This window comes from Micromys minutus, assembly GCF_963924665.1.
Source record: "Micromys minutus genome assembly, chromosome: 11".
NCBI lineage: Eukaryota > Metazoa > Chordata > Mammalia > Rodentia > Muridae > Micromys > Micromys minutus.
The window spans coordinates 36,542,227-36,569,260 of NC_137980.1; the positions used below are offsets into that span (position 1 = coordinate 36,542,227).

General features: G+C 50.3%; 1 protein-coding gene across 1 annotated transcript in view; it reads left to right on the plus strand.

The window, feature by feature from the left end:
- BMP7 (bone morphogenetic protein 7) overlaps window positions 1–20,059 on the plus strand; it is a gene marked incomplete at both ends in the record, with an annotated part of 74,712 nt that extends 54,653 nt beyond the window's left edge. The window contains 4 exons of the mRNA XM_080925266.1: window positions 10,528–10,725; window positions 15,485–15,561; window positions 17,541–17,651; window positions 19,910–20,059. Coding sequence (XP_080781392.1) covers window positions 10,528–10,725; window positions 15,485–15,561; window positions 17,541–17,651; window positions 19,910–20,059 — 536 coding nt within the window. The remainder of the gene's footprint in view (window positions 1–10,527; window positions 10,726–15,484; window positions 15,562–17,540; window positions 17,652–19,909) is intronic.
- Between the last annotated feature and the right edge of the window lie 6,975 nt (window positions 20,060–27,034).

A 27,034-nucleotide genomic window follows, 5' to 3' on the forward strand; every position in this document is an offset into this window, starting at 1 on the left:
CTTCCAGCTGCAGCCCCCCCCATTAGTCACTAAAGCGTCACAGCTGGGTTCTGGGGGCGAGTGTGGTATGGGGCGGAAGTCAATACCCTCTGGACACCTCGGCTCACAGAGGCAGGCATGGAGCATTGGGAAGGATGGATGAGCGAATGTGGCGGGGATGAGGCCTGGTGACTCTGGTTTTCATACAGAAAAGACCACAGGAGAGGTATTGGCTTCTTCTGCCCAAGCTCCTGGCCAGCCATGTCCTGCACACCAGGCTGGGGTTGAGTGGAATGGGAGAGAAGAGGGGGGCTACCCGAGCAGGCTCCTGTACTTTGAGCCCGTGTCACTCCGGGCTCACGCTCACCTGTAGCTACTGGAAGCAGGAAAATCCCATGGTCTCTGGGAGCGCCATTGCTGCTCCTCAGGTAACTGTTGTGTGGTTTCATCCCGACCAACCTCTTGGAATCTCCATTCCTTCATGTTCTCCAAGGACATGATAGCATTAGTAGGTGGTTGGGAGGATGGAGAGGATGAGCTCATGGAAAGTGCCCACGCCCCAGGGCAGCCCTGCCTCTCTGCTGCTGAATGGTAGATGTCTATATTACTGCTGATTTAACTGATTCTCACAGTCGCCCTGCTAGGGGAGGCCAGCGGTCACTGACAGCCTTTTATAAATGAGGAAACTGAGGCAGAAGCTCGGGGTTAGGTCACATGGCTCTTAGGCTCAGGCTCTCTCCTCTCCCCTGGGGTGGAAAGACCTTAGAAAGAAAGAAGAGATTCCCTGTGGGGGCTACAGGATGAGTGTGTCTCTGTGTCATGGTCTACATTCTATTTTATATGACTGTGTAGCCTGAATTATCCTGGCCACCGTGAAAATACGACATTTTCTCAGCACGGGGTGGTGAGTTGCATTTGTCATTGCAGCAAATGGGGGGTAGAGGCAGATGGATTGCCATGAACTTGAAGTTAGACTGGGTTTCTTTCATATAGTTCTAGGCCACCTAGAGCTATAGATTGAGATTTAAAAAAACAAAACAAAACAGAAAACAAACAAACAAACAAAAAACCCAAAAAACCAAAGCTTCCTCCCATACTGAAACCTCACCCCTGGGCTTGTGTTTGAAAAGTCAGCAGACCCCACTACCAGACCCCTCCATGTCCTGGTTGATGTGGTGGTTTATAGTACTTGAGAACCACGTTGACCCCTTCCCCAACCCTACACCTATGTGTTGGAAGCAGCTTTCTGTAGCTAATAGCCTATTGATCCACACTGGTTGGAAGCTTAGGCAGTCATTGAACAAACAGCCTGAAAAGAGTTTGCTGTCATGTGACCCACATCCTCTCCCAGGGACGTTGACAGTGAGCAGAGGCCTCACACTGAAGGAGAGAAACACTGGGCAGACAGGTTGTCGCCTTGTGGGTAGGGCTCTGAAGGACTTCCTGTGGTCCACAAATGGAGATGCCTATTTTCCCACAGTGCCCTTTAACTCCAATGCTGTTCCAGACACACACTCTGTTCCATGCAGAGGCACCTTGTTTCCACCATGAGGATTCCAGCTCTCCCGTCCTAGCTCCTGTGGTCCACCCTAGGCCCCAGAACGTAACACCCATCAGACCTGTCAATCCCAGAAGAGGATCTGGTGCTTTCATCCGGCTCTGTCTAGTGCCTCAGTCTCCTCACAACTGCTTCTTCAGTGCCTTCCAGGACTTGCACCCCATCTCCTGAACTTAAAGGCCACAGGGCACCCCACCTCTACCTTCTTTGCACCTCACCTCTACTTTTCAAAACATGAAAGCATCTCTCTCCCTCCTTCCCATCCTACCCCCCATGTGTGTTCGTGTGTGTGGTGTGTGTGTGTGTGTGTGTGTGTGTTGCCCAGGGAGTCTCTGCTCTGGCACATGGGAACATGTGCTCCTCTTCTTGACCACCCTGCATCCTGAGTGGATCTGAGATGGTCACAGGGCATTTACAGGACCAAAGGGCACGTGCTGTCCAGATGTGGTGCCGAGGTGTCTGTGAGAGAAAGCAGGAACCGAGCCTCTGGCCTGAGGTTGGGGACACTCTGGCATAAAGCCAGTCTGGTGGGTAGCCTCTCTTACAGCACAGCTGACTGGAGGCGCCTCTGCACTCCAGAATTATGTCACTTCCGTTTTGCTCAGAATCCCAAAAGACAGAGACCAAAAGAGGCCCAGTGGCCCTTCCTGTTCTCCCAGAGTCCAGCAGGCTGTTTAGGTCTGGGTAGAATTGGGTCACTGGGGCCAGAAGGAGGTCACAAGTGTTCACCATAGTCTCATTTGTCACTGGGGCCTTGGTCCTTCCGGTGCAGTGGCTGGAATCATTTTTTTCTACAGTTAATGAAGAACATTCTTGGGTTCTCGGTGGGGTGGCTGGGGTGCTGGGCCTAGAGAGCAAAGAAGCCACAGGAAAGCAGAGCACCGCCCCCCACGTGGGAGGACGCACCCTCCTGTTCCCGAGGCTCCGTTTGTCCTTCCCGCCAGCTCTGGGATATTTCTAAGAGTTCATCGGCTGCTGGGCTCCCGGATTCAGCTCATGCCTGGCTGGGCGCCCCAATGTGCCTGTTGGTCCCTGTCCTCAACTCATTACCAAAGCCCTATGCCTGCCTGACAGCTTCCTGGACAACTGCCTGGTCTGGTTCTTTTGGGGCTTGTGGGTCCTTTCTCCTGACATCTGCCTGGACTCTTTGGCAAATGGTGTAAGGTGGAGTATGCCATTTGAGTCAGCTAGCCAAGTATGGAGTCCTTCCCTGTCATCAGCTACATCCACACACATCCATGTGAGGAAGGGTGGTTATCACACTGGCTCTTAGCAGAATCATGGTGTCTTATCTTTGGGGAGCACCAGTGGTCCGGTCTTGAACTTGTTATGTACTTAAGGGTGACCTTGAGCGTCTGACCCTTCCTCCTCTATCTTTCAAGTGCTGCCTCAAACCCTGCCTCAAACCCCACTCCCCAAACAAAGTTAAACAAGTTGACCAAACCGATGGAAGAGATGCTGAAAGGGAACACAAACCACTGGTATCGATCGCCTTGGGAGGATGGAATATCCGGCACATTTATTGCCTGTAGTATTTAGACTGTTTCCAGAAAGTACCTATCTATTTAATGACAAAAATCTAAACTATATATGTGAAACTACGTACATAACATAAAAACACCCTCATCAAATAGCATAAATACATACATCGCAAGCAAGAAAACACTGACAGCTTCCTGCAGCTTTCAAGTTAGGTTCCAGAGATACTTAGGTCCTGTAAGCCCTCCTTCCTGGTCTAGCCACCAGCCTCAGTGCCTCTGAAGCCACTGCCTGACCTTCACAGGAACACTGCCAACCCTCTGGTTGGCTGTCACGGTTTGAAAGAGAAATGTCTCTTATAGGCATGCCCCATCAGGCCTGGTTTTATGCGGTACTGGAGATCAAAGCTAGGGCTCTGTGCAGGTTAGATCAGCATACTACCAGTGAGGTGCTCTCGACATGTAAATTAAGCAGGCTGAGCCAATGTGAAGAGTGAGTGTCAGCAAATGCCTGCAGAACATTCCAGAGGCTGGATGCTTCCGGTTGAGAGGGGCGTTGCTTGCCTTCACCAACGCCAGTTAGCGTGAGGGCAGCCAAAGGTTGCATTGGTGACTGCCCACTGGCTGTGTTCTAATAAAACTTTATTTGCGAAAGCAGGCAGTTGGCCAGATATGGTTTGCTGATCCCTGGGCTAGAACATCTGTGGAATCAAGGCTTCCCCCACTTTTGGCCATCACGTAAAGACATCAGCATTTTGTCCTGGGCCTCATCACGGCACACTTGGCAAAATGACTGTCTCGGGTCCTCAGGTGTGGAGGGAGATGGGACTCAGTAGGCAGGAGAAGCGATTTACTCTTCTTCTCATGCCTGCCTTGTTAGGGAGGAAAACAAGTCCAAGAAGCCAGCAGCACCCAGCCTCAGCACAAGTGAGGCAGGAGAAGTTCTGGTCTGCAGCCTCCAGAGAGGAGGAAGGCCAGAGACCACAGTTGGGTGGTGAGGTCATCAGCTCCCTCTGTCCTCTGAAGGTGCCTCAGATCTCGACTTTGCTTCTCTCTCTGGGCCTCTTGGAAGGCCTAGCTGAGCTCTCCTGGCCCTCCCACTGGTCAGCATGATGCAGGAACTGGAGGTGTGAAGGACCTAGCTTCTTCTACTCATCTGAAAATGAGAAGGCAGGTTCCCATGACAACCTCCGTGTGGCTGCTTCTCACTGTGTCCATAAGGATAAATGGACTGTGATTTGTGTGTGTGTGTGTGTGTGTGTGTGTGTGTGTGTGTGTGTGTCTGTGTGTGTGTGTGTCTGTGTGTGTGTGTGTGGTGAGACACTGTTCAGCAATGAAATGGGTAAGTAATGCAAACGTGGTGCTTCGTGGAAGAATCTCGAAGACATGTAGATTGAAATAAGTTAGCACAGAAGACTGGCCAGTCCATGTGACGGGTCAAGGAAATGTAGAGCCCCATTGAGACCCTGAACTGCCCTTCTTGGATCAGGATAGTGACAATGGCAGTGGCAAGGGGCTCCCTCTGACAAACATATCTCCAGACCATGATTCGTGGCCTAGAGGCCTCTGAGAGCAGCAGCCTCCTGCTAAGAACTGGAAGAGGCTGTGTGTGTGTGTGTGTGTGTGTGTGTGTGTGTGCATGAGTGTATGTGTGTGTGCTGACTCAGCTGGCTGTTGCAGGCATTGACACCCATGGTAGCATACATATTTGCAAACAGAACACCATTAAAAAAAGAAAACACCCAACCTCTAAAAAGTCGTTTTTATTATTTTTTATGTTTAAAAGGAATAAAATAAACAGGCTGGGCTGTGACTTAGTGGAGACTTCCTACCCTGTTTGAAGTCCTGGGTTTGATCTCTAGCACCTCGTAAAGGGGTTGTGTGGTGCACGCCTGGAATTCCAGCACTCTAGAGGTGGAGAGAGGCAGGAGGACAGGAAGTTCAAGGCTAGCCCCGGCTATATAATAAATTTAACACTACCCTGGGCTACATGAAACCTGGTCTCAAGACAGGGGGGCAGCAACAAAGAGGGCCAGCTGAATCCCAAGAAGGGACAGTCACCTCTGGCTTCATCCTAACTTCCTGGCAGGCAGGCAGGCAGGTGTGCATACCCCTCCACCTTTTTGTTGTTCTAAGGAGATCCTTAGGACACAGTGAGAAAAATGTCCCATCCCAGCCTTAAGGAGACAGAAGATGCCAGTTAAATCTCAGTGACCAGTGATGATGGAGTGTAACGGCTTCAGCACAGTGCTGCGTGTAGCAACAGTATTTGCTTTTTTTTTTTTTTTTGAAGTTCATATTCACCTGGGGCAACCTGCTTTCTTATTTTCAAAAACTTGCTCTTTCACAAGCAAATCTGTGTGGGCTTGGAGAACAATGCTTGTTCAGCTAACCCTTGGCTAAAATAGAAATATTTTCTAATTTTGCCAAAGACGCAGATTGTGTGTGTGTGTGTGTGTGTGTGTGTGTGTGTGTGTGTGTGTGTGTTTTGCCTAGATTAATGAATTCACTCACTTCTACCCCATGCCTCATTTCAGTAACCTTGATAGATATTTAAATACAGATAATCAAAACAAATAATTACAAGTATTACCTGTCACTACCGTGCAGAGCATCTCAAGGGGAAAGACATTCCCGTAATTACCCCTTCTTGAGTGTCCCCCTTGTTCAGTATCCAAAAGAAGAATCCAGCGTGGTGGCTCATGCCTGCAATTCCAGCCCTCCGGAGGAGAGTCAGGAGGCTTGTGTGTTTAAAGGTGGCCTGGGCCGTGTAGTGATCGAGACTCTATCTCAAGTATATGTGTGCCTGTGGGCATATGTATGAGTGTATGTGTGCACACCTCTGTGTGTATAGCAGGTCATGGCGTTGTGATGTAACAGTTACCAGTGCTGGCCACAAACCCAGGGCCTCCTCCATGCTGGGGATGGGCTTACAGGAGAGCTGCATCTCAATGATTTGTTTTGATTACTTTGTATATGAGCATCGAAGATGGGGCAGAGTAAGCAGCCAGACGTAACTTCCACCCAGGACCTTTTGCTTCTGAGGGGACATGTGACATTGTCTGGGGTCCTGGGTAGAGGCTGCCTGAGCACCCTCCAGTGCACAGAACCCCCTCCAAGGGCCCATACACGTAGCATGCCTTCCTTTCCTCCTTGTCTCCTATGTGCCAGGCTGCGGTTTCTGCTTCTAGGCCATAAGGAATAAGACAACTGTGGACCCCAGTGTGTGGAGTGTGGAGTGTTACTTACACAGCTCTGACAAAACACCCACGAAAACAACTTTGGGGAGGAGGAGCTTCCTGTGGCTCATGATGAGGGGGTCCGGGCTGTCTCTGCAGAGAAGTTCCGGCAGCTGTTCACAGCACATCCTCAGCAGCCAGGAAGCAGGGAGAGATGGCCGCTGGTGCTCAGCTCCCTTTCTCTCAGTCAGTGTGGGACCTCGGACCACTTTCATGGTGGTCTTTCTCTTCAGTTAAACCTTTCGGGAAAGAGCCTCACAGCCACCCCTCAGAGGTGTGTCTCTGATGCTAAATTTAGCTGTTCCTCCAAATAGGGTGTGTTTAAGTCGTTCTAAAGATGTCGAATGCAGTTGAGTTGTCCTCCAGCCTTTACACAGAAAACACACCTCTTTCCCCATGTTAGGTGTTGAGGACAGACAGATGTACGTACTTCAGAGGGCCAGCTTGTGCCTGTGTTCTCTGTCACCAGCCTCCCATGTGTGTGGGGGGTGGGGGTAGTAATTCCAGACTCTAGACTTAGTCATCGAGGTGGGACACTCATGGTGATGGTTGGGGTGAGAACATAAGCTGCAGGCTGGCTTGACCCAGTGACAACTGTGTCACAGGAGCCCCTCTCTGTGGTGTCATTCCATGGGTAGCCCTCGTCTGGAAACATGGTTTTCCCTGGAGTCAGTAGGTGGAGATAGTTTCTGCACTGCTGAGAATAGGCTTCCTCTGAACATTAGAACAGCGACTGTGTTTTCTAGAAATTTCTAGCAGTTTCTCTAGAAACTTTTCTCTTCTATGTTTTGACTGAACTGGGTCACATCTCACCCCTGAGCAGTGACAGCCACTGTACAGAAGGATTAGGTGCCTCTTGTCAAACGTCTTCCACCCATCCCTGAGGCCAGGGCAGAGTAATCTTGAGCAAAGATGCCTGGGTGAAAGATGGGCCATTAAGTAGAGAAATGGGGATGTGAGCCTAATGGTCTCATCCAGTGTACATGGGAGGAAATCAGGGCTATGCTGGCTGATGGTGGCAAGGGTGGGTTTTGGCTCCTTTTAAGCAGAGGTTGGGGTGGGTGGGGGTGGTTTGCTGGGAGCCTCTGGCCCTTCCCAGCAGGTCAGAAGGGCTTCGGAGACGGGCCACGCTTGGCGCCTGGATTTAAGGGGTCCAGAGAGGCATCGGGGCTTGAATCAAGGCATTTTTATTCTGCCCTAAAAGCCTTCCAGGGGGGAAGTGCAATTCCTCAGGGCCTGGCTTTAATGGTTTCTTTTATAGACTCACTCTCGTTATAGATGGATGAACTGGGGGGGACCCTGCTCAAGAATGCAGGAGAGAGATGGACGCTCAAAGGAGGGGAAGGTGAATCGTGGGGGTTGGGAATTGTGTTTTCTTAAATACAAACTCTTAAAGACCATTCCAGCTGCCAGACCAAGCCAAGAATTAGAAGCCGGGCTTCCCCCGTCTCCAGCCTGCCTAGGGAACACTTGCTGGTGTGACTTCCAGCCATCACTTTGGCTGGCCTTGGCTTTGTCACTGAACTTGGGGTATAGCAGCTGCATTGTGAAGCGCACTCTGCCCTGAGCCCCGTCTGCGGTCAGACTGAGTGCGGGTTGCTCTCTGAGTTGCAGTTTTTTAAGCAGGCAGCTCAGCCTCTCTGATCTTGCCCTACTATGGGCAGTTGGCATTGTCTCTACCTGATGTATCCCTGCTCTGAAGTATTTGTCACCAGATGGGATGGTTATTGTTTCCAAGGATGTCATTGTTGTTAAACAGGGAGATGGGCAAAGCGTGCTTATCACCAGGGCCTTGGCACAGCTCAGGTCCTGGGTGTGAGTTGGTTTTCTCAGTTCTATGACAAAACAACCCACAAAAAGCACTTAGCTAAGGTCTGGCTTGTCTTGTGGTTCAAAGGTACCATCCATCATGACATTGGGCACACTACGTCCACAGCCAGGAAACAGACAGAGATGAACACAAATGCTCAGTGCCTTTTTATCCATCCCAGGATCCCAGCCCATGGGATAAGACCCAAGCTTGAGGCTGGTCCTCCCATCTAGAAACTCCTCATACACATAAGCAGGGGTTTGTTGACTTTGACAGACACGATTGGCTGTTATAGCCTCAATGCTCTTTTCAGTACCTTCTAACTCTGGTTTCAAGCTTACCAGGCTTTCTCAGACTCTTCCCCTCACCCCCAACACCGTTCTTAAGATCCCTCCTAACTGGGGGAGCCTGTACAGGGCGCTGCATGCCCTGAACTCTCTGTGGAAGAGAGAGGATACCCGGCCGCCATTGTCATGTTCGTCTAGCCTCAAATCCCCTCAAGCGGGACTGAGCACAGCCCTGTGGGAGGAGGGATCTGTTGGATCGAGGAAACAGCCTGGCTGAGCCTAGGTGTCCTCAGCAAAGCCTGTCTATTCCTTCCACTAGGTCCTACCTCCCCCCCCCACCGTGAGGACCTCCTACAGACCACGTGACCCTCGCCCTAACCCTTGGTACCAGGAAGAGATTTCACGCAGCATCTATTGAGCTAAACTGAACTTGCCTCCCCCCCCCACCGTGCTCCACTCTGCAGTCCTTTGACTCTGTTTCCCATCTTTGAAAAGCCATCCTGGCTTTAAGCCATGGAGGTGCCGGTCTCACAGGACTGTCTTTTTATCAGTCCTTTTGCCATGTCTCAGCGAATTCCTTCGGTTTTCTTCAAAACACACCGGAACCTGCCATTATCCAGGTCTGAAGCTCAGTACCAACCACGGCGGCACTGTTGTTGGAGAAAACTGGGTGATGGGTAAATGGGACCTCCAGGGACATGCTTCTTTCTGTCTCTCTGTCTCCCTCTGTCTCTGTCTTTGTCTCTGTCTCTGCATCTCTCTCTGTGTCTCTGTCTCTGTCTCTGTCTCTGTCTCTCTCTCTCTCTCTCTCTCTCTCTGTGTGTGTGTGTGTGATGCTAGGGTGGAGCTCACAGCCTTGCATGTGTTACACTTATACCAAGCTAAGTCCCACTCCAAGTTCTCTTTATATTTTTGAGGCAAGTGTCTCTCAGTCTCCCACAGGAACTGAACTTTTAATTCTCCTGCTTCAACCTCCAGAGAGCACACTCTTTTTCTCTCTCCTCCCTCTCCCTTTTCTGATTTCACGTGAATCTATTTCCAAACAGAAAGCTGAAATCAACAGCTTCCCAGTGTTAAGCAGGCAGCAGTGAGGGAAAGACCAACGGGAGGGTATTTGGGGCAGGGCATCCAAGCATCTGATCATGCCTTACTAGGCTCATGTCCGCTGCCCTGGGCTGGTCCCTTGGCGCCCTCCTAGACTGTTCAACTGCATCTGCCTGGTCTGGCTTCTGCCCTTCAGCTTGCAGTCTGGTTTCGGGGGCCAGCCCAAGGTCACCGTAGAAAATATGTGAAGTCCCCAGCCCAATGCCTCCCTCCACTTTCTACAGTCTCTTCCTGTCCCACTCAGAAAATTTCCACAAGCCACTATGTCCCAAGGACCAGAGCTTTATTGTCCCCATATGAACACAGAAATCCCGTATCCAGGTGTCACTGGCTGGCTGTGTGCCTCCCCATGCCAACTTCAGGCAATCCCGTCTCCTGGCATCCATGGTGACATGAGACCTCTCCCTTTTCTTGGAGCCACTGGCGCTTGGCAAGGAGCCTGCGAGGCCTGCCTGTCTTTCAGGGGCTTACACCTGCAAATGTTGGGGCAGAATGCTTCTGCTGACCTGGAGGCCATCTTTGCCTGTAGCCTGCGGTCTGTTGGCATCCTGCTTCTCTCCCAGCAGGCTCTCGAACTCCTGGACTCCAGCCTTGGGTACTGCTGCCAGGCCTTTATTTGCACAGCGCTCTACAACTGTAGTGCCCTGTCCCACTCACAGCTTACTCCTCCATGCCACCTCGTCTTTCTTCTGGTGGCCTGTCCACTGTCATCAGACTGTTGGCAGCCAGGCTCACTTCTTAGTGCACAGCGGTGACTGTCCCATCCCTAGAAGCCTGGCTGACCAAGTAACCAACTCACTAGCCTGAGATGTATCCCCTCCTCCATCTGCTGGTCTTGGCCCAGCTCCCTATGCTATGCTCCCCAGTGCTTGCTTAGTGTTTGGGTCATCACTGGATGACTGTGTTCCTGCCTTACAGGGGTCACCAGAGGCCGGGGCACTTCTAAGACAGTTCCTGGAATTGCCCAGTCAGTCCTTGTTGGATGAGTGAGTGGGTTTCGAGGTTGGAGTAGAATTGTGTCCCCCAGCCCATCCCTGCCGCCACACCTGTGTAATAAACACCTTCTCTGCAGGGCAGAGCATCAACCCCAAATTGGCAGGCCTGATTGGACGGCACGGACCCCAGAACAAGCAACCCTTCATGGTGGCCTTCTTCAAGGCCACAGAGGTGCATCTCCGTAGCATCCGGTCCACGGGAGGTAAGCAGCGCAGCCAGAACCGCTCCAAGACACCAAAGAACCAGGAGGCACTGAGGATGGCCAGTGTGGCAGGTAGGTCTGTGCGGCCAGAGGGGACCAGCTCATTGCAGATGCTTCCAGGCAGATCAGCCTGTTCTTGGAGGGTTTATATCCAGTGTGTAGCTTCTCCAGGGCTCTGGTGTCCCAAAGCAAGGCAAGGGGACACAAACCAACCAGGCCTGATTGTGAGGGCTCTAAGCTGACTCAGTCTTCCAGCTCCTGCACTCCGGATTCTGAGGAAACACACAAGGGGGTTTGGACTGTTTAGCATGAAGTACAAGACCACCAGGCCATCCCCTACCCTACCCCACCCTCCCACCCCTGCACTCCAGATCAACTTGCATTGTACATGGCTTCTTCCTTGTCTTGAAATCAGTAGTCACTATTTCTGAAGAGAGAAAGTAGCCTGCCTGCAGGGGCAGCTGGACTTACTGGTTCTGGGTTATTTCCCAGTACCCTGTGTAGAGGTCGGTGGGTAGAGAGAAGTATATATTGATTCAGAAGCTGAGTTTCATTGGCTTTAATTCACCAAGAATACTCTTTGCCTTGTTAGAGATGGCCACTGGTTTCATTCAAATCTAAACTAGCACGTTAGTCTTAACTACTTAACTATTAAACTCTTAGCCCACAGTGCACACATGTAGCACACATGTAGCATGATACTGTATATATGACACTCATCACTGAGTGGCTAAGAAGTGGCTCAGGAAGAGGCAGTGCTGCTCGGCAAGGCTACCCTAACACCGGGGATGTGAGCCTTAGGGAAAGACTCTGTGGGTAGATAAAGGTGTCTCAGGACCAGCTCTGGGCTGTTGGGGGCAGAGTTGTCAAATGTAGGCCTTGGTATTGATCTGCAGAGAGCTGCTGAGGGTGACAGGCAGGGGGCTGAACCTGGAGCCAGGGGATAGGCGGAATCCTTCTCCATGGAAGTGTTCCTATGCAAAGTTCATGACTAACTGTGCCTGCTTGTCTGTGTTGGCTGCTTCTTGCCCAGGAGAGAGAGTTCCATCTCTGGTATGATGGTTGAATGGCTCATGACATTTCTGACATACATATATTTCTAGAAGGCATTGTTTATAGACATAGATAGATAGATGATAGATAGATAGATAGATAATAGATGATAGATATAGATGATAGGATGGATGGATAGATGGACAGACAGACAGAATAAATGAGTGGATGAATGGATAGATAGATGATAGATAGATAGATAGATAGATAGATAGATAGATAGATAGATAGATAATAGATGATAGATAGATAATAGATGATAGATATAGATGATAGGATGGATGGATAGATGGACAGACAGACAGAATAAATGAGTGGATGAATGGATAGATAGATGATAGATAGATAGATAGATAGATAGTAGATAGATAGATAGATAGATAGATAGATAGATAGATAGATAGTAGATAGATGGTAGATATAGATGATGGGGGATGAATAGATGGACAGACAGGATAAATGAGGAGATGGATGGACAGATTGATAGGTGGATGGATAGACAGACAGACAGACAGACAGATAGATAGATAGTAGAAAATGAATCCATAAATGGTGGTGCTGTCAGGATGGCTCACAGGTGAAAAAGTACTTGCTGCAAAACTTGAAGAACTGATTTCAACCCTTGGAACCCATACAAAAGTAGGAGAGCACTGACTTCCCTGATTGTTCTCTGGCTTACACGCATTCTTTATGGTATACCCTTCTCACGCACACATGCACACACATGCCCATAGGTAAATGTGCATGCCAAAGAGACCTTGAACTAGGGTTCTCCTTGAGAAACCCTGTAAAAGGTGGTTTGTGGTTGACTGTCTTTCAACAGTCTTGTTTGACTTGTACAATAAGCTACAAAGAGTCTGTTTGCCTCAGTGGCCCGACCCAACATGGGGAAGCTCGGGGCGGCACAGTAAAACATGTTAACCGTGGGTGAAGTCCAGCCTACCTGCAAGCTGCTGTTCTGAACATGGAGTCACTGTCTGTTCTCTGCCTGTAGACTGTGTGGGTTGTGGATAGAGTCTTCATAAGCACTCTTTTCTGCCAGGTGGGGCTGTTTATAGGCGTCTCAAAAGGGGTGTGTGAGCCCCCAAAATAAAAGCTGGGTTCTTTTTTATCTGGGAGCCTTGTTTATGCTGGGATTGGAATCTCACAGTGAAAGCCTAGCTATAGAAGCAATTTGGGATAGATTGTCACCCTCATCTATATGCAGTGACAGGCCCAGGAGTGGGGGCTGGGGGTGGCTGGGTGACTCAGCTCATTCCAGGGGTACGAGATGACTTCCCCTGGGAACGGAGCTGAGAGCTGTGAGTGAGGTTGGTTCCCACTCCTGAGGCCCATGGGCCCTGAGGGCACAAAGTCTCATGCCTTAGCTTCTCTGACATCTCTCAGCAGCCTTAAAAACTGGTGGCTAGGAATGGAAGAAGCAGTTGGAGCCATGGGTGGGTGGAACATTCTCTTGAGAGTCTCATCTGGAGTCTGAGATCCATCTCAAGCAGGAGTGGGACTCTTATGGTTCCAGGATGCGTGCGGTGTAGGTGTGAGGTCATGCTGGCTGCTCTGGGAAGGATGGGTCTAGCCCAGGGTGAACGAGGGCTCCATTCAGAATCTGAAATTTCCCAGAGGCCTTTGCCAACTCAGCTGAGCAAAAAGTGCTGGCATGTCCCATCCCAATAAAGCTGGCTTTGCCTTGTAAATCTGCAGTGTGGACCTTGAAGATCTATGACAGACATTTACCTCCAGACTGAGGGGAACTCTGAGGGCTGGAAGCTGACCGCCCCCAGTGTCCCACAGAGTACCTACTTCCATAGCTCTGGGACACTCCCTCGTCTGACAGCTAGTCCATCTGGCTTGGAATCTGCCTACTCCCGTAGATTCCAGCTCCCTACCCTCGTTTTAAGTTTTTCCAAACCCTGCCTGGAAGTTTAACATTAAAAATAATAATAAAAAAAATAAAAACCAAGACTGGAGCTCCACCCTAGTTTAGTGAGGCAGCCTGTGTGTGTGCGTAGGCGTGTGCCCAGTGCCTTTGAAGTTCTCACACCTCACATGATGGGCCACACAAGTTGAATCCTTTTTTGCACGCTCTCGAGCACACACACACACACACATACACACACACACACACACACACACACACCCTTTATGTGTCCAGCTGGAGACACATGTCCCAGCATGCCTCTGCATGAAAGTCTTTTTCCTGTCAGACACCCCTGCCTCAGGGTTCCAGGTGCTCCTGAAACACAAGTGGAGAACCTGGGTCCCTTGTCCCCTTCAGCCCAACATCCTAGTAACTGGCCACCTCCTCCAGCTGACCCTTGGGTTTGGAAGCAAGTTTGAGCACCTGTCACGGGCCCAGCTGCCCAGTGGCTTGCAACTGCCTGTTTTTCACAGGCCCTCTGCTGTGCTGGGTGGGTGAGTAGAACAGGATTAGGGGTAGAGGAGCTAGGTGTGTCTTTTATCCCCCTCCCTTGCTTTTCTGCTAAGAAGGACCTACTGGGAATTCCAACCACCTTCTCTCATGGCAGCTACAACCCCAGATAGGATAAGCAAGGGCCCATCCCCCACAGCACACCCACAGCTGGCTGCCAACACTAAACCAAAGATCTTCACTGAGGTCTTAGCCCTTCCCTTCACATCATTAATAATCACAGCACTCTCCCCCAGATCTTGCTTCAGGATCCACCCTTACTCAGGACTGGGAGCTGTGGGCAGTCTGGCCCCAGCGATCCTCCTCAGAACTATGTCTAGCTCAGGCTGTTTCATCCTGGCCTGAGGAGGAGGTCCACAGCCCTCTCTGCTCCTGCAGGGATGAGGGGAACAGGGCTTGTGGGGTGGATAGTGCTTGTTTAGCCTTCAGCTATGGCACAGTGATGAATGGTACCTTGGATATCCAGTCCATAGCTGTTCCAGAAGGTAGACCAGTTGTCCAGGCTCTGTGGTGGTGCCTTGACCCTTGACCTTTGTGTGCCAAAGTCAGTTCTGCCTGTGCTCTTTCTTCTTGACCTCAGAGCTATGCAGGTGGAATTCCTGTGCATCCTGGGAAGCGGGCTCTTAGGGATGTGTCATTTGTCACCAGACACCCAGTGTCCTGTCAGTAGGTTCAGAGGGAGAAGTCACCATGTTTAGATAATTGCAGTGGGGGTGGGGGTGAGAAGTGCCTGAGCACTCAGCACCTGGCTTGCAGGGCTCTTATAGTGTAGACCAGGGGCCTGGGCTTTATGGGCAAGGACAGGTGAAGGAAGGCCCTGGGAGTCTCGGGTTAGGGAAAGGCATTTAGTGTACAGTACTAGCCACTTGTACCACTGCAGGATAGAGGAAGATTCTATAGCTGTGTGTGAGGGATGGACGGACAGACAGACTCCACAGTGTTTACACAGTCCAGTCTTTGGTGCAAATGCTACACAAGTTCGTCCTGGAAAACACAAGCACACTGTTCTTGCTCCTTAAAGAAACTCAGCAGTTGCTGCTGGGGGCTGTGGGGTTTGCTCTGGTTTCCGTCCCCAGCTTGGCTCTGTACCTTGACTGTAGGCAGGTGCATGAGCATCCTGGGGCCTCCTTGGGCAGAGTGGTCTGAAAGCAGGATAAGTCTGAGTGGCACTGGGAGCCTCTAGTAAAGGGCAGAAGTGACCTTGGAGGTCCATGGGTCCTAAAGCGGCTCATGAGCCAGCACTGCCCTTCAACCCGATTCCAATATTTTCCCACCGCAGAACCAAAGATACTTGAACATGTGTATTTCTCTCTCCTCCCTGGGCTTTTCTCCTTCACCTCCTTGTACATACAGAAAACAGCAGCAGTGACCAGAGGCAGGCCTGCAAGAAACACGAACTGTATGTCAGCTTCCGAGACCTTGGCTGGCAGGTAAGGACAGATGAATCTCCATGCACTGGGCCTTACTCTGTCCTGGAAACCATAGGGCTGTCTCCATTGGTACAGTGTGTCATAGTTCATGTCTTTTGTTCCCTAGAGACAGGGTCCCATATGCCTCAGGCTGGCATCGAACTCACTGTATATGCCCCAGGCTGGCATTGTACTCACTGTATATGTCCCAGACTGGCATCGAACTCACTGTATATGACTCTCCCGACTGTCTCCCGAGTTCTGAGATTACAGGAGTGAGCCACCACACTTCTTAGTTTATGCTGTGCTGGGAATAGAACCCAGCGATTCCTGTATGTTAAGCAAACACTCTACCGAACCGAGTTCGGCCCCAGCCCATAGTCCTTGTTTTGCTTGTGAGATGTCAGAAGCCGGGAGCCCCGACCACAGAGGAGGACTTGGACTGAACATATGAGGACATCCCTGATGTCCTACATCACCCACGGTGTGATTGACTCGTGGGCCAGAACTTGAAGCACCACTCAGTAGTTTGTCGTTTCTACTACTCCTCTTTAAACTCCAGGCAGACCACGCTATTAGCCACTGCCCTGGTTCCCTTGGATCTGCAGATGGAGTGTGTGTATGTGTGTGTATGTGTGTGTATACATATATATTGTTCATCTTTAACTTGCCTTATGGCTCAGTGTCTGGGCTTTACTAAGCCTCCCGTGGTTAATGTGTTCTAACCTTCATTCCCAGCTCAACACCTCTAAATCCACCCTCAGCTTAGTTGCTCAGTAACCTTCTTCGAAGCCCCTTAGTCTTGCTGCCGAAGACACTTTCGGGCCACGTTTTCTTCCCTGTAGCTCCGAGTCTGTTTGTCCATCTTTCTCTCCCAGTATCTCCATTCTCTTCTCTCCTATCTTATGGGAACCTGGAAGTCCTGCCTCTTTCTTTCCGATCAGCCATTGGCCACTGGCATCTATATTGAGAACCAATTGCATGAGGGCCCTCAGCTTCAGTAAACAGATTCCCCATCAAAGCATCAGAACCACCCCTTACACCACCCTTCTAAAGTCTGAACTTCATGCGTACCCTAGTCCCACCTCCTGGCTGGCTGCCTCTCTCACATAAGGCCATTGTGTTCAAATCCAGCCTTGGAGAGTTAGCTTTCTCTGTCTGCCCTTTATCTGTCCTGGACTGTGACTAAGATCAGGTGTTTGTTCCTGAGCCAAGCATGTTGTGTGGCAGTTGTAAGCTCTGCACATAACAAGTGTTTCCTGTGTGCTGTGTCCAGTGCTTGTCAACAAGAGCTCTCTGTTTACAATCCCTAGAATGTACCACTTTGTGGTGCAGCTTGATACAACATTTCCAGACCTCAGGGAATGCCTGATCTGAATTACTTGAGCCACAGTGGGTCACTAGCCTCTTGCTCAAGGATGTATACCAGGAAGGGGAGTTTGGTTTAGATTCTCAGACATGTCTAGTCTTGACAGTGAGACAAAGTGTTGCCACCTACAGAGTTCACTCTAAAACCGTACATACGAAGAAGAGTCAGGGCAAAACCAACCGAAAGACTTCAAATGTTTGAACGAAGTTTGTGGTGTTCTGTTGGGTTTCCATTGTAGCTCTCCTTACCCAGTATGCAAAGTGGTGGCTGTATCCTGAACACACCTGGGAGCAAGCTGAGGCATGCCACCCCGAGCTGAGACAGGGTGTATCTAGGTGTGGCCTTTGACCCATGTCTCACTCCTTGCTGCTATGCCACCCCTAGTCCACACAAGGGTGGCCCCTCCAGGCCCTGAGACCTTTTGTTTTCCTTCTGCTGGGGTCATAAAATACCATGCTCACTTCCTTGGCCCTGCAGGGACCCCCACAGGTCAGGAGAGCATAATTTAAGCCTTTGGTCACTGGACATGAGGAAGGTGTCCACACAGGGCTAGGACGCACAGAAGTAGGACCCTGCTTGGGCCCTCTGCGTGGTTTGGCAGAGGCCTGGCCTCACTCTCCTCTCTTGACAGGACTGGATCATCGCACCTGAAGGCTACGCTGCCTACTACTGTGAGGGAGAGTGTGCCTTCCCTCTGAACTCCTACATGAATGCCACCAACCATGCTATCGTCCAGACACTGGTGGGTGCCTCCTGGGGGCGTGGCCAGTGGGGGTGTAAGTGGCTTCTACTGCCTTTGACCCAGAACCTGAGCAGCTGTCTGCCCCAGTGTGTAATGACTCTTGTGAGATATATATATATATATACACATATATATATATATACACACACACACATATAAAATCTTGGGCCCTCAAATTTTTTTATTTCTGTATTCATCCTAATTTTAAAATTTAAACGGTTTCATCAGCTCCTGTGGTATTATGACAATGAGTCACTGTGCCTCACTGAAGACTAGGTCCCCTCCCGGTGGGGACAGTCACTGTGCCTCACACTGGGTCTCTCCTGGTAGGGTCAATCCTCTTTGAGTGTCAGCCTGCCATCCTGCTGGCTCCTGGCCCTCTTCTGTGAGAGGCAGACTTTAGTTTCTTAGGTCCACATGCCCTCTCAGCGCAGAGCTTATAGCTTTCTTTTCTAAGCTTTGAACTTGAACCTTCAGATCAGTAATTCATGAAGCTCTATTCTGTGGTCTGCTCTGTGCCAGGAGCTTCAGACTTCGCAGGGAACAGCCCAATAGTCTTGACCTTAGGGCTTTAATATCCATGAGAGGAAATGGACTGAGCAGGTGAGATTCTTTCGGAGAGAGAGAGTGCGCTGAAGGGCAGAGGCTCACTGGGAAAGAGCCACGTGGTGACAACAGTGCTCCAAGCCCACGCTGGTGCAAACAGCCTCTGTTTGATGCTGCATTTGAAGCTCCACTAGGCTCTAGGGGACTTTCCTCTCAGCAGTGATGTTGTCTGGGCTTCTCTTGACCACTGATCAACCAGGCTGGATTGAATTCTAGTCCCAAAGAACTCACACCTGACACCCCTCTGGGCAGTTAGTTCTCTTTGCTATTAAAATTTATGTTGACCCCATTCCTGCTTGTAAGTACCGGATGGAAAGCACACCAGAGCCCTCTGCCCTTCAGTCAGGGTTAGTCAAAGCTTTTGCCCTTGGGCAGAGGAAGGGTCCCCTGCCCAGCTCCCTCCTTCTCTCTCTTTCTTTCTCTCTCTCTTCCTCCTGCCCCTGTTTCTGTGGTTAAAAGGATGGGTCCCACAGCCTCACACATGTTTGTCAAGCTCTATACCACAGGAGCTGTGTCCTCAGCCCTTGGGTTTTATTAAACTATCCACTCCGGTCTTGATCTCACTGTGACCTTCTGATCCTTGTGATGCCTCAGACCCTTGAGTAGCTGGAATTACAGATCCCAGGGCCAGAAGCAAAGAATATCTTTTAAATAGTGGTTTTCCAACATTCTAGTTAACTAAAACACCTGGGGCTGCATTAAACCTATTCAAAGAGGAGGAAATCAGGGAGGGTAGGAATTTGGTACTGTCCATCAGAAGAGATGGAATAGAGTGCTTGCCGTAATGAATAACAAATCAGGAGCAGCGGGTGTGGCTCGGTTGACAGACTCTTTACCCTGGGATTCAGTCCTTTGTGCTTCATTAACTGGGTGGATGGGTGGCTTAGGTCTGTAATTTCAGCCCAGCTCTCAGGAACTGGAGTCTAGATAATGTGAAACTCAAGAGCATCTTTGGCTACATAGCAAGTTCAAGGCCAACGCTGGAATATAAAAGTCCCTGTCTCATACCAATAACACAGGAGAATTCAATCTCTGGCCTGTCGTGAGCACTGGGCTCTCCTGATGATACGGACTGGAGTCAGCTTTGATGAATAGTGCGTTCTCTCTCTCCCTCCCTCCTTCCCTCCCCCCCTCCAGTTTGTTTCACTCCCCACCACTCTCTGCTGCCTACTTTTACCTCGCTTGTCAATGGTGCTCACACGGTACCAGCAGGGCAATTCAGTTTCCCCTTGTCCGAACCCCTGCTCTGCAGGGCAGAAGGCCCATGAGAAAAACAGATCTCTAGTTGTTGCGTTGCTGGGAATTGAACCTAGGAACTTGTGAGTGCCAGGCAAGTACTAACTCTGAGCTACAACCCCGGCCCTTAAAACAGAGCATGTTTTTGCATGGGCAGGAGTCAGGGAGGCTGCTCCACAGCCTCTTTGGAGCTCGAGTTGTCTCTTCCATAGCAGACGATTACATGAAGAAGACTGGGTACCCTTTCCTCTCATCTGCAAGGTGGAGGCAAGTCCTGAGCCAAGCTGGGCCATTAGACCCGCTCACCTGTCCTTTACGGTCACCTTAACCAGAGAATAGATGTGTTTTTAGAGAAATCTAGAAGCAGGCAGAAGGCCTCACCTCCTCTCACCATGATTCATGTCTGTGGTTTGCAGGTTCACTTCATCAACCCAGACACGGTACCCAAGCCCTGCTGCGCACCCACCCAACTCAACGCTATATCTGTCCTCTACTTCGACGACAGCTCCAACGTCATCCTGAAGAAGTACAGAAACATGGTGGTCCGGGCCTGCGGCTGCCACTAGCTCTCCCTGAGATCCTGACCTCCTGGGACCACATTATCCCCGATCCGTGATGTCTCACCATTGAAGTCTCTCACTGCCCACCTTGTCGAGGAGCCAAGAGACCAACCACCTCTCCTGAGCCTTCCCTCTCACTGGAAGTATGTAAGGCATTAGAAACCCGAGCGCACACTGGCTGATAAGCACCTGTTCATTCCGGCATATTACGGACAAGATCCTACAAGCTGCCCTAGGAAACTTCTAGCAAGAAAAATGTCTCCTGAGAAAGCGGCCGTTGGCCACATGGTCCCTGGCGCTCTGGGTCTTTGAGGGGTGATTATGAGCATCCTTCAGCCGCAGCAGGAGGAAGGGCGTAGCCAGGGTGGGCGCTTACGTTTGTGCTGAAGGAAAACCAAGCAGAAGTGCCTGTAATAAAATGTCACAATAAAACCAACCCATGAATGAAAATGGTTAGGATGTTACAGATATGTTTTCCTAAACAGTTTATCCCTATTTCTTGGTTTATTCTGACTTCGTAAACAAAAGCTGGGGCTGTGGAGGATGGAGAGGTTCCTTCTTTCCATTTTGTTTCTTCCTGAGGCTGTAGGGCTGTGTGTGTTTACCCAGACCTGCCCAAATCCACCCTGTAGGGAGGGGAAGGGGATGTCTGCTCAGAAGAGGCCAGTGAGGGATGTGGCCTCAAAGGCTATACACGTACACACAGACATGCGCTCGAGCGCGCGCGCACACACACACACACACACACACACACACACACATGCTAAGCATGTGCACTTTGGAACAGCTCTGCCAACCCCTCAGACCCATGGTAGGAAATCAACGAGAATTTGCAAAGTGAACATGCGCAGACGACCTTACATAAGAAAGCACAGGGGATGCTGGGTATTCAGGACGCTGTTCTCCAAACAAGGCACCTCTGTGGCCAAACTCTGGAGCTAGGCCCTGCCCTTCACAGCTGCCTCTCTTGACTCTCAACCCCTAACAGAAGGCCCTGCAACAGTTTGGTTCCTTAATCTGAGGGAGACTACATAACAGGGTTGTACTGGCTTAAAAGGTTTCAGAGCATAACCTCCTCAACCACACTTCCTGACTCAGAGGTGAGATGTTGGTCATGGCTCAAACAAGGCCACTCCGCCTGGGTCTGCAGCACCCCAGCTATCATGCACTGGTTCCCAGCTTCAAATGCAGAGGGTTAGACTGTCTGCCAGTGTTCCCCGCATCCACACAAAGAATGAGGTTAGCCAGGCAGGACTTATGGCCATGTCATGTCTGGTCAAGTGAGGAACCAATTCTTCATGACTGTGTTCCTGGAAACACTGGGCTGTCTTCTGTTCTGTCTTAGTTTTTCTTCTTCAGTAGTAGCTTGGGCTGCAGCTTCTACTCTGCCAGATCCATGTGGGGGGGGGGGAGCATGTCTTGTAATTTGTTTTGTGTGTTTGCAGATCTGAGGCTGTTTGTGAGACTCCCTCTTGGTACCACGTTTTGCTACTCGGAGTCCTAGTCCGCCTGCAGTCAGAGTCTTTTGTACATTTAAATGTGTAAATAGTTGTGACAAGACAAAGAAGTTATTTATTTCCATCTGAAGCTCTTTTCAAAGGCTCCTCACAGAGAACAATGAAGCCGATTTCCTTCAGTCTGTTTGTTTTCTTATTTAAGACTATTTATTAACAGTTGGACCGATGTACCTACTTATAGCTGTCAAATGAAGGTCCTTAGTGAAAATTCTGTATAAATAGAGTAAAGAGGGGTTTGACTTTGCAATAAAAGGAGACATTTGGTTCTGGTTGTCCGACCCATGTGTGTATTTGTGTCTTTGTCCCCCCCCCAACACCCCCACACTCTCCTGAACACGGAGTTTCATCTGCTGAGAACCCTGACCTTGTTCTCTACTGTTAACGGGATGTTTATCATCCAGGCCACCCCCCTGGGGGGGGGAGTGAGCACTCGTCAATATTTGGGGCAGCTGTGTGGGGCTGGTGGGGGGGGGGGTGGCGGGAGGGATGGAACCAAACAACAAATGTGAGTTTGGTAGGCTGGATGGCAAAGATCCTTGATTGAATTACAGCCCAGCTGTCAGCAGCTGCTTCAAAGAAGCAGGGGGTAAATTAGCTGTGTTTACTGCTAACATAGTCGAAGGGTTTAGTCATCTCAATAAAATAGAGGCACAAGAGAGAAAAGGGGGGTGTATACCCCAAACTGGAAATCCTTACAGGCCCCACAGCTGGTGTCATTCAGTGCCCTTTACCCCCTGGGCAGTTGGAGGCTGCCCTGGATTGAAGGCCACTTGAAGGCCAGCTGTGGAGGTAGGCAGCCCACAGCAGGGGGTATGGGGCATAGGTCATCGGGCTCCATCTGCCTTTGAAGTATGCATGAAGGTCACCTGATGGATGTTTCTAGAATCCCAGCTGATTCTTGGACAGGCTGCTCTCCCTTCCCCTGTTGACTCAGACCCAGCAGCCCAGCCGCTCCTAACACATTCCAGCCCTTGCGATTTCTAAACCTTCCTGTCACTGTCCCTACAATTTAGCTTTTGTTCTGTTTTCCAGGCTGAAGACCAGAGCCGCAAGCCGGAGGTCCAGATGTGGCCTCTCAGATGTGCCTTAGCCTCTCAACCCCACCCCCAGTGGTGTTTACACATTTTTTTAAAAAACACTAATCTGTTGCCAATATGGTTTTGCAAATAAGAAGTTTGGGCTTCTTGAGCAGCCTGCAGAGTGGGCCACCTGGTTCCTCCCTGTGTGCTGCCACTTCTAACTGAACATAGGTGCCAGGGCCATTGTCACCACCACGTCCTATGGCCTCTTTCATAAAGGGGTCAGCTGACACCTTCAAAACGGCGAGGGAACGTGTATTTGTGCCCAAGGCCCAGAAGGAATAGAAAAATGAAAGGTACATGGGGAGATTGGTGAGCTTCGGGACAGGAAAGTGACTTTTATGTTTGTTTCCGGCTGGCCCGCTCCCATGGCAGGCTCTATGGTCGTGTGGTAGACCAGATGAACGTACAGCCCATCACCTTTCTGTTCTCCTGGCTTCCACCTCTCTGCTAAGTGCTGTTTAACACTGGGCATCCGCAGGTGACAGACCCTCCGGGCTGAACAGTTTCTGAAACTCAGACTCCCAGTGCTGGAATCTCCTGGGGCTGCTTAAGAAGCAGAGATTGGGGCTGACTGTTCTTCCAGAGGTCCTGAGTTCAAGTCCCAGCAACCACATGGTGGCTCTCAACCATCCATAATAGGATCTGATGCCCTCTTCTGGTGTGTCTGGAGACAGCAACGGTGTACTCATATACAATAAATAAATAATTCTTAAAGGAAAAAAAGAAGAGTCAAGGATTACTGACTCCCACCTTTGACGCCCAGGCATCCTTTGCCAACCTCTATATGTTAGTCTCTGAAACCAAACTGAGTTTCTGGATTGCCCGTGAGCTCAGCATGGAGTCTCACTCCTGCTTCCAGAGTGTTTGAGGGTCTGCATCTCCAGACAAAACCTTGAACTGGATTCCCCCATGATGTTGCCCTGAGCGAGCAGCTTACCAATGGTAGTCCATTCCCTTTCCTCCCTAAGCCTGGTGACCAGTGTGGAAACAGGGAGGGGTGTCAATACCATGGGGTACCTCAATGGGAACCTCTCACAGGAACATTGTCCTATCCTCTGCAAAAGGTTTTGTGGAAGATAAATGTCAGATTTTCCTGGGGCCAACATAGCGTTTTTCTACATACTACTTAGAAACCTTGACCTTCCCTCCTGAAAGCCCTCTCTTTAGGAACAATGTACACCATACCCAAGGAAGGACATGTCGGACAGATGGCAGAATTCTCAAAAGCCTCATGAGATACTGTTTCATTGTCTATACCAGGAATCAACACAGAGACTGCACGGACATTGTCGATCAACAACAACAAACACAATTGTGGGGTTATGCTGAACCCAGGGCTCCCACCAATCCCCCAGTTAGGTGTATAGTATGGTTACCTGTCCCCCCAGATTCTTTTGAAGATCACTCATCACACAGCTCCTTGGTATGCCTGGGAAGGGCTTGGGGGTGATCTATTCCTGATTGCTCTTCACAGAGGAGACCTGTTCAGGACACAGAGTACTCAGCACCTGAACAGGCTCGGGACAAGCCTGAGAGCTTCTTTGGCTCCAGGCTTTGGCAGGGGAAGCTGTACAGGTGTGAGTGGTCTTCCTGGACAGGGCTCAGCGGTGCAGACTCAACCGTTGGCACGGAGCAACAATAAAATGGTGACTCTAGTGGAGTTCTGCTCACCAGCACCTCCAGGGAGTGTGTGCTGCCAGCCCTGACCAGCCTTAGTCTCTAGGGCTCAGCATTAGCAGGCTGGCTGCTCCCAACCCACACTTGGGGTGGTGAGTAGCTAGCTGCCCCTGCCAAAGACATGCGTGATGACCTCTTTAGACATTTCCTATTGGCCCATGGGCCCCATTCTCCTGGCTCAGACCCGTTAGCACTCCGGCGCTGGCCTCTCTTGGTTCCAGATTTGAGGAAATAAAAATAGAAGAGGAAAACACTCAGCTCTCCAAGGCTGTTCTGCAGCTGCTTGGATGGAGGCACAGTGCACCTGGCCAGGAGGGCCATGCTGCCCCCAGTGCACTGACTCTGCTGATCCGTTTCCTGTGCTGCTCTACACTGCAGGGCAAGGCCCCTCCTCTGATCAGCTCAGGGGAAAAGAAACGTGGGGGCTGCCTGGAACGCATAAATTATCAACTCTCCTGGCCCACCTCAAGTCTGGTCCCAAGATACAGACACCACCCTCCAAAGGGCCCCGGCTGGCTTGAACTGATTACTGTCTTTGGACAAGAGCCCCATGTTTTTATTTTGCCTGCAGCCCCACGGATCCTGTACCCAAAGGTTAGAGTGGGGCATCTATTATGTGTCAGTCACCAAGGACAATCTGTGAGCCTTAGGTAGTGTCCTAGGCACTGTGTTCTGTGAAGAACAGGAGATGAGGTCACAATACAGGTGACAATACAGAGAACGATAAACCATCAAGGAAAAGGTCAGACACCAGCAAGCTCTCACCAGAGTGTACCCAGGGGTTCCAGAAGGAAGAAAGATCTTCTCAAGCTACTGCCCTTGGAGGTGATGGAGGGAAGAGGACATGGGTCATGTGAGAAGCAGGGGGCGGGACAGAATGAGCAGCAGGCTTGCCTGATTGGGGCACGATCGATTTACTTGTTTTTCCTGTTCCCAAAGTCTTCTAAAATGGTGGGTGGAGGGCTGGAGACATGGACCAGCACTTAAGAGCACTTGTTGCTCTTGCGGAAGACCCAGGTTTGGTTCCCAGCAACCACACAACTGCTCACAAATGTTTGCCATTCAACTTTCATGGGATCCTATGCTCTCATCTGGTCTTCTTAGGGAGTGCACGTGCTCCCTAAGGGTCATGGACATAGATACATGCAAAATACCCAACACATAAACTAATAATTTGTAAGTTTACAAAGGAAGAGGAAGAAGGGGAGAAGAAGGAGGGGGAGCAGGAGGGAGAGGAGGAAGAGAAGGAAGAAAAGAAGGGGAGGCAGAGGAGGAGGAGGGAGAGGGGGATGGGGAGAGGAGGAAGAGGAAGAAGAGGAGAAGGAGGAGAGAATAGGAGGAGGAGGAGGAGGGGAGGGGAGAGGAAAAAGAGGAGGAGGAGAAGGAGGGGGAGGAGGAGGAGGGAGAGGAGGGGAAGAAGGCAGAGGTGGAAGAGGAAGAGAAGGAGGAAGAGAAGTGGGAGGGGAAAGGAGAGAGAGGAGGGGAGGAGGGGGAGGAGGGGCAGAAGTGGGAAGAGGAAGGAGAAGAGGAAGAAGAGAGGGAGGAAGTGGAGGAGGAGGCGTTCTGTGTTTGTCCTAGCCCAGTTTCTGATACCCTTGGAATTCTTTGGAAGGGACAAGAACATCTGTTGTCATTCACAGAAAACCCTGTCAACCGGGTCAACCATTCCTGAGTTTATGGTGATTTTTAAGGATTTTTTTGCTTTGCTTTGTTTTTTGGTTTTGGGGTGATTTTTGGAGTTTTGAGGATTTGTTTTAGATTTTTAATGTTTTGGGTTGTTTGTTTTTACTGATGTTAGTTGTTTTGGTTTTGTTTGTTTTGTTTTGAGACAGGGTTTCTCTGTGTAGACCAGGCTGGACTAGAACTTACAGAGATCTGCTTGTGTCTGCCTCCCAAGTGCTGAAATTAAAGACCACCACTGTGCGGCCCTTATGGAGAGTCTTAATGGAGAGTGAAGAAACCTTGGGTCAAGAGAGCTGAACTTTCAGCCCCAAGGACCAAAACAGCAGGACTTGCTGGCCCAGGCAGTCGCTGGTGACCGGTGATGTTATCCAAATTGCGTCACCGAGTGCAAGCTCTCAGTCAGCACATGGCCCAGCTGATTGGAGGTGTTTTGATAACTAGACGTCATTATTAACAGTCCAGGAGTCAGGAGATGTGGGTGCTGCTCCAACTAGTCACGTGACCTTGAAGAGAGGCCTTCTGGGCCTCCCCATCCCTTGTCAACATTTGACAACTCAGTGGGATTTGTTCTGCGACTCTGGTGGTCCTAGACTGAGTTTCACGGGGGTGCACACCATGGGCTCCGAGAGAGGCATGACCTTCATTCCACAGGAGCTGTTTCCTATGCTTTACCCCCCTCTAGGAAGTGACTAAAAGGCTCAGAAGGACATATTAGCCACCTGTTTGCCCAAACTCACGTCATTGTTTAATGCCACAGGCAGGCCTCGGATAACAGACTAAATAATCTCTGAGGACAATTTATGTGAGTCTGGTGGAGGCTGTGGAATGGTGGTGGGGGATGGGGTACAAGGAACCTGGCCACCATGAGCTCAGAGCACCTTTCCACCTGACCTTTGCTGGCGAGTGTTCAGCTTAACTAACAGTTCTGTTGTGTGAGGATGGTTTCAGCCCTGACCCTTCCTAACAGAATCCAGAGACAACCAGAGGTCTGTCTGAGCAGGCTTCAACAGGTCTCCTCAACA